Raw genomic sequence first — 7,927 nt, 5'->3', positions numbered from 1 at the left:
TGTTCGGAACATTGACATCTAACTAATAAAAATATACACGACATAAAAATTTTAGTACATAGCATAAAATTTGATGTACAATACATAAATTTTAGTGCACAATAAATATTTTTTTGAAGGACTACATATTTAAAACATTGACATTCAATTATCAATATACATACAGCACAAAAATTCTGCTGTGTAGCACAAAAATTTTAACACACAACACATAAAATTTTTATATATAACATAAAAATTTTTAAAAGACCACATGTTAAGAACATTAACTCACTTAACCAATAAATTATATTCGTAGTAAAAAAATTATATATTATATACAAAAATTTATGTGTTATAGATAAAAATTTTTGTATTACGTATAAAATCTTGTATGTTGTATCGATAAAATTTTGTAATGTGTAAATTTATGTATTATGTCAATAAATTTATATATTTTCTAACAAAAAAAATTTGTACTGAAAAAGTAAAGAAAAAGAAAAATAATAATACATGTGTATGTATTTCTTTTGTTAAAGTTATGTCAATCTAATTAAATTTATTATAAAAATACTTGTAGACGTAATATTATTATATAATTATTATGTCCCAGCCGGATCATCATAATTTTATTTTCTTTATATATATATATATTTAAATTTAAAGATATTTTAAAAATAATAAGACTTAAGACAAGTAGTAATTATTTGAATGACTTAAATGTCATATTTTGGTTTAAAAAAATTAGTTGTTCGCTGTGGACTGAATCCAAAATTCAATTTTAATTAGTTTAAAAATATACCTTAAAATTATTAATATAGACTTGTTTGAATATAGACTTGTTTGAATGAATTTTTTAAAAAATATTTTTTGAGTTATTTTTTAAAAAATTTATAAAAAATAAAAATAATTTTATTTTTAAATGTTTTATACGATTTTTTTAATTTATTAATTATATTTAGTTATTTAGGTATAATAATATAAATTTATTTATTTATTTAATATGTAAAAAATATTTTAAAAAAAATATAAATTATAATTTTTTAAAAAATATTTTTTTATTTTTTTAATATTTTTATATTTATTATTAAAAATTTAATAAATATGTTAAAAAATAAAAAGAAATCTTTTTGTTAAGATTTTTTAATCAATTTGATAGCACCAAACAAACACTATGAAAGATAATTTATGAATATTAAATGGTTGCCCTTAAAATCGTATGTATATAAACATTGGCACTAACGTAAAACCATGTTCTGTTCATAGCTCCAGTCGCACTAAAATTCCCGAAATTACAACCTTGTCCTGTGTCAACTTCAATTTCTCGAAAGAGAGAGAGAGAAAAAAAAGAACAGAGACAGAGAGTTAGAGAGAGAGAGAGAGAGTGAAACTTCACAACATCATCAAGAAGACGAGAAAAAAAAACCGTGCTTTATTTTTTTTCCTTTCTTTTCTTTCTTTCTTTCGTGAAATGCTTGTGTCCGAGGCGGTGCATCGCGGTGGCGCTGCGAGATCTTGCGGCGTTCAAAATCCTTAATTTTGAGCGTTTCCGGCGACCCTTTTGCGAGATGGGTACGGGTCAGGTAAACGGTGGCGGTGGCGGCGGTGGCGGTGGCGTAAGTTCTAATAATGGTGGCGGTGGTGGTTACTGTGACATGAGCTACTATAACCGTATTTTCTCTTCGGGTTTCATTTTCTTCTTTGGGTGTTTTGTTTTCTTCGGATCGATTGCGACTCTTTATGGGTGGCTCGCTTTCTCACCCGCTGTTCATGCGGGTCTTTCCACCTTGGGTTGTCAAGAGGACAATGAGGGTTCTTGGTCAATTGGGATTTTCTATGGTGACTCACCTTTCACTCTTAAACCCATAGAATCGGTGAGTTTTTCTCAAAGTCTTAATCTTTCTGTTTTTATTTGTGGGGTTTATTGTGGTTTTTCTCACATGCATGCCTGTGTTGGTTTCTAATTTCAAGTTTTCATTTTCTTATTTTTTTTGAAATGATGATTACTTCTTTTGGAGTGGAGGGGGTTTATATATTTATGTATATGTATATATGTTGGTATGATTTATTTTTGAAATATTATGAGGTTGGTAGTTTTGCTTTTGTTCTGTTGTGCTTTCCAGTTTCATCATCTTCATAAGAGAAATTAATTTGAATTTTTAATTGGAGCGATTTGTTTTGGTGTGGATTATTTTTTGTTCCATGGAGGTAGATGGATGATGGTGTTTGATTGTGTGCAGGCGAACCTAGGGAACGATGAGAGTGCTGCTTGGCCAGTAGCCAATCCTATTGTGACATGTGCTTCTGTTTCTGATGGTGGTGCTCCCAGCAATTTTGTTGCTGATCCCTTTCTTTTCATTCAGGTAACAGGTTCTGGTCCACCCTTTGTTCCTTCTTATATATACCTTGTGTTCTTGATTCTGTCAAAAGGTTTAGTCTTTCCTTTGTTCTGTATTTAATTTTAGTATTTTGTTAGTGAAGTCAACCTTTGCATTCATGTTGTTATTGTTACTCCTGAATAATTTTGAATAACTCGGTTGTGTCTTTAGAGTAAGGCTGAAAACAGATAGGCAAAATATTTAATTGTAAGAAATGGAATGAGAATCGAGGCGACTTGTATGTTGTTCTTCTTCTCTGCACGGTCTTTTTCTAAGTACAAGGCAGCACATTTTTACTCTAAATACCATGAGGGATATTTTGGTGAAAACATCGATCACTTGAACTGTGAGGATCTCAGTGCAGAACATGTTAAGTCGGCCTTCTACTCACATAGTATTCGCCTTTTATTTGGGTACAACCAGTTAGTCGAATACTATGATATCCGGGGTCCTTTAATGCTTTTGAAAAATACAAACTAGCCCTATAGGTTGGTTATCTAGAATAGTTGCATAATCTATATTTTAACAGTTAAAATTGGTTGACGTTGTTAGAAGAAAAAAATAGAAGGTCAATTGGATTTGATATTGCTTGTTCAGTTGTTTGTTACATGGATAATTAGCGATCATTAATTCATTATGAACCTATTCACTCATGTTTACTTGCAATTCAGGGAGATGATTATTATATATTCTATGAGACAAAGAATGCAATAACCATGCAAGGTGATATTGGAGTCTCAAAAAGTACTGATAAGGGAGCAACATGGAAACACCTCGGAATTGCTTTGGATGAGGATTGGCACCTTTCGTATCCATATGTCTTTGAGCATGATGGGAAGGTAATTTTCAATGTTATAGTTAAGGATGCAATGCATATGACCTTGTATGTTGTTCATGTACTTGCTAAAGTAATTGGTTTAATTAAATTATAATTGTTGTCTTCTTCATTTTCCTTTTTCTTTTGTGAATTGGCAGAAATATATGATGCCAGAGGGAAGTAAGAAAGGAGACCTTCGTCTCTACGAAGCAGTTAACTTTCCCTTGCATTGGAAATTGAAAAAGGTTCTCCTGAAGAAGCCCCTCATTGATTCCTTCATTGTCAACTATGGTGGAAGGTTTTGGCTTTTTGGCTCGGACCATAGTGGTTTTGGAACCGAGAAAAATGGGCAGTTGGAGATTTGGCATAGTAGTTCGCCTCTTGGTCCTTGGAAACCTCACAAGAAAAACCCAATCTATAATATTGACAAGAGTCAAGGAGCTCGCAATGGGGGCAGGCCGTTTTTATACGATGGGAATCTTTATCGTGTTGGTCAGGATTGCGGCGACACATATGGGAGACGGGTGCGTGTCTTTAAGATAGAAACTCTTACTCCTGAAGAATACAAAGAAGTTGAAGTGCCTTCTGGCTTTGTTGAGCCAAAAAAGGGTCGAAATGCTTGGAATGGTGCTCGATACCATCACCTTGATGTGCAACAGCTGCCATCTGGTGATTGGGTTGGGGTTATGGATGGAGATCGTGTTCCTTCTGGAGATTCAATCCGGCGGTTCATGGTTGGTTGTGCTTCCGTTGCTGTTGCTGCAGTACTTGTTGTGTTTTTGGGCGTGTTGCTCGGGTTTGTGAATTGCATTGTTCCTCTCAATTGGTTCATTCATAACTCGGCAAAGAGGAATTTAACCGTCTTGTCTTGGGAGAGAAATAATGTGTTCTGTTCAAAAGTAAGACGGTTTTGCAGCCGCTTGAACAGAGCCCCAACCTTTATCCGAGGTAAGATAAAGCATAATGCTTGCGCCAGGAGGTTTATTCTTGTTATATTATTTGCAGTGGTAGTTGGTTTGATGTGTATAGGAGTTAGAAATATTTACGGAGGTAATGGATCAGAAGAACCTTACCCATATAATGGACAATATTCACAGTTCACCTTGTTAGCAATGACCTATGATGCTCGACTATGGAACTTGAAGATGTATATCAAACATTACTCGAGATGCTCTTCGGTTGGGGAGATTGTAGTGGTGTGGAACAAGGGAGTCCCTCCGAAATTGAGTGATTTTGACTCTGCAGTACCGGTGAGGATTAGGGTAGAGGACAAGAACTCTCTGAATAATCGGTTCAAGATTGACCCATTGATAAAGACGCGAGGAGTACTAGAGCTTGACGACGACATTATGATGACATGCAATGATGTTGAGCGAGGTTTCAGGGTGTGGCGTCAGCACCCAGATCGAATCGTTGGATTTTATCCCCGGCTTATTTATGGCAGTCCGTTGAGGTATAGGGGAGAAAAATATGCACGAAAGCATAAAGGGTACAACATGATTCTTACTGGTGCGGCTTTCATCGATTCTCAATTAGCTTTCAAGAGATACTGGAGTGAGGAAGCCAAGCAAGGGAGGGAAGTTGTGGACAAGTTGTTTAACTGCGAAGATGTTCTCTTAAATTACTTGTATGCGAACGCAAGCTCGTCAAGGACAGTTGATTACGTGAAGCCAGCATGGGCAGTTGACACCTCGAAATTTTCCGGTGTGGCGATTAGTGGGAACACACAAGTGCATTATAGGTTGAGGAGCTCATGCCTCATGAAATTCTCGGAGATGTACGGAAGCTTGGCTGGTCGGAAATGGGAATTCGACAGGAGACAAGATGGTTGGGATGTATAGTAGGGAGAGAGATATTCATAGGTAGGTTCTTTCCAACTCTTCTTTTTCTTTTTGAGGGTATAAAGTCTTCATTCTTTATACTTGTACCCCAACTGTGAATTTTAATTTAGGGGTTTACTCCAAAATAGAGTGTTCTGCAGCAACCATGTAAATTGGTTTTAAATTGGCCTTTAATGTTCTGTTTTTTCAAATCAAAAGCTAGGCATAGAAAGTTATTTCTTAGAAACTAGTTTAATGCTGAAATTTCTATTTATGATTTTTTAGTATGTTTAAAAAATTAGTTTTGATGCAGAATAGTATAAAGAAGTTAGTTATTTAATTAAAAAGATTTTGGTTCAGATGTAGTGATATGCTTCTGTTATAATGTACCTAATGGATGATGATCTTGCAAGACAACAAAGTAAGAAATACAACATTTTCTGCACTATTAATTTTATGAATATTGCACTCCTGTGCTGTTAAAAATTTTGAAATTTCATGTACATTGTCTGTTGTGTTAGTTGGATTCACTAACAACAAATAGGGATAAATGTTAGAGGGAATTACCAATTCGATCTCTTACACAAACTGGGACAAAGGTTAGAGTGAACAACTTATTCTGGTGAGGTGGACGTTAAGTACTAACGTGGTTAAAAAAGGATTCAGGGTCTATTTATCTTTATTCATTCAAACAAAATGATATTATTTTAACGTCAAATTGATGAGAGATCTATTTATTCTAAAATTGTGATACAATATTTTTTTAATTTTGATAAAGTGTAAACGAGATAGATATAATTCTATACTACATTATAAATAAAATGAGTATTTGTACGTATAAAACATTTCATTAATTATTGAATTGCCCACTAATTTGAAATTGCCCTACTAAATTAATTAAAAGTTTTAAATTTATAACTACCCACTAATTCGAATTTTATAATTCTATATAGATAAATTTTGTAATTTAAAAATTTTAAATTATTAATTTTTCCAGCAAAATTAAATAAATCTATCCAATCATTTAACAATAATTTGAATTAAATTGAAATGGAAAATATATCCAAATTGATATATAAGGATCGTTTAAATTTTAAAATAAATTGGACTAGATTGAAAAATAAAATTATACCAATATAATTTACATCATAATAACTTATATCGATTTTATTTTTTAAATTTATCCAAATCATATTATAAACATTATTTTTCATTATAATTATACACATATCTCGTTTACACTATAAATAAGATATAATTTTTTATAAACTCTTCATATCTCATTTGCAAATAAGATATAATTATTTAAAATTTTACTTATCTAGTTTATAGTTATTTCATTTACACGGTAGACTTGACATATAAACGATTTAAAAATATAGATACTCCTCAAATTACATATATTAGTAAACAAAATATTTAATTTACTTATTTATAAAAAAGTTCCAATATTGTAATGTTTAAATTTATTAAAATCTCTTTGCAATTTTTAGGGCTTTTTGCCCCACTCGAAAGGACTTTTCACCCAAAGAAAAGAGCATTGTGCCCCCACTGAAAAAGCTTTTCATCCCATTAAGGCATTAAATTACATATTTTCACGTACGCGTAAATCTTCTATATTTAAATTTTTTAGCGGATCGATCCTCTTGTTATAAATGTTCTATATTTTTAGGTCATTCCCCTTCCAATTACATAACCTCTCTTCTTTTGTTTTGTGTAATTTTCTTGTCAAAAAGAAGTTATTATTTACGTCACATTATGTTTCTTTTAAGACAAGGCAAATGTACATTTTTCTCCAAACCGAAAAGAAACCACATTTTCTTTTGCAAAACCATGAATACACGTATGTATTGTATCGGACTACCGGTTTTCATAGCATCTTCTGGTGTGTGTTTTTTTACCTTTCTAGAATGGTCCCTAAATTGTTCTTAAAATGATTTTTAGAATGATACACAAATTTTATTTTTCTAAAATACTTTTCTCATATATAATTTATAAAAAAATTTTATTCATTTTAAATTTTAGTATAACATATTTACTATCTTATTAAATTAGTTATTATTATTATCCATATTTAATTTATAAAAAGGGAATTAATAATTATGTTTGTGCCTATTATAAAAACACTAGTAATAATAATTGTTCTACAATTTTAGAGATTTTTTTTCCCTTTCGGTGCTCTATTGCCTAGTAAAGATAACAAAGATATAATATTCCATCCCATTCTTATTTTTCTTGATGCGATGTCCGAAGAATAAGACGAGTGGCAAATTCTTCCCATAAAGCATTGTTGGATTCCTAGCCTCAAAGAATGAGAACTACAGTCTAGAGGGATGATTCCGTCCTTTGATAGATATTTTATTTTGTTTTTTGGAGAAGAGAGCTTTATTTCATTGTTAAATATTTGAGTACAAAAAGAAGTATGTATTGAATATATAAAAAAATTATCTGCATATTAAAAATTAGAGCAGTTAAAATAGACTAAATCCATCATGTTAGTTTATTTATCCATTTAAATAAATGGATTTTACTTCTAAAATTAAGTCCGTTTAAATTTCAAGCTAAACGGGTTGAACCTGATTAATTAAAAAAAATGATAGATTAAACGGGTTAACCCGTGAGCTAAACGGGTGACCCGTTTATTTTTTATATATATATTTTTAAAAAAAGTAACATTTTTAGTCGATATTTCTCTTGATCCAACCCGAAAATCTGACCCATCAACAAAAAGTATTTTTTTAAAAAAGATTTTTGACCTAAAAATGACATTTTTTGTCAAAATATTTTTCAAAAAATAAAATAAAATGATAAACGGACTGACCCGTTTAACCCATCAGGTTAGCCATAAAGGTCCAGACTAAAAAATTATGGCCGTGAATAAAACGGACTTAAACAGGCTAGCCCATTTAACCCACAGGCTTAATGGGCCAGGT

The 7,927-nt window shown here is 31.7% G+C and overlaps 1 protein-coding gene across 1 annotated transcript; it reads left to right on the top strand.

The window, feature by feature from the left end:
- Positions 1 to 1,202: 1,202 nt before the first annotated feature.
- Positions 1,203 to 5,341, top strand: LOC112711532 (glucosamine inositolphosphorylceramide transferase 1). Its single transcript, XM_025764210.3, has 4 exons — positions 1,203 to 1,853; positions 2,220 to 2,342; positions 3,029 to 3,196; positions 3,333 to 5,341. The coding sequence occupies exons 1-4, from the start codon at positions 1,548 to 1,550 to the stop codon at positions 5,013 to 5,015; spliced, it is 2,280 nt and encodes a 759-aa protein (XP_025619995.1). The 5' UTR covers positions 1,203 to 1,547; the 3' UTR covers positions 5,016 to 5,341.
- Positions 5,342 to 7,927: the final 2,586 nt, after the last annotated feature.

Source organism: Arachis hypogaea, chromosome 9 (assembly GCF_003086295.3).
Source record: "Arachis hypogaea cultivar Tifrunner chromosome 9, arahy.Tifrunner.gnm2.J5K5, whole genome shotgun sequence".
In the NCBI taxonomy this organism is placed as follows: domain Eukaryota; kingdom Viridiplantae; phylum Streptophyta; class Magnoliopsida; order Fabales; family Fabaceae; genus Arachis; species Arachis hypogaea.
This window is presented reverse-complemented; position numbering and strand designations above follow the sequence as displayed.

Excerpts from the sequence above, each read along its gene's own strand:
- LOC112711532 (XM_025764210.3), top strand. The coding sequence starts at position 1,548 with ATGGGTACGGGTCAGGTAAACGGTGGCGGTGGCGGCGGTGGCGGTGGC. Across the intron at positions 1,854-2,219 it reads CTCTTAAACCCATAGAATCG|GCGAACCTAGGGAACGATGA; the intron begins GTGAGTTTTTCT and ends GATTGTGTGCAG. Across the intron at positions 2,343-3,028 it reads ATCCCTTTCTTTTCATTCAG|GGAGATGATTATTATATATT; the intron begins GTAACAGGTTCT and ends CTTGCAATTCAG.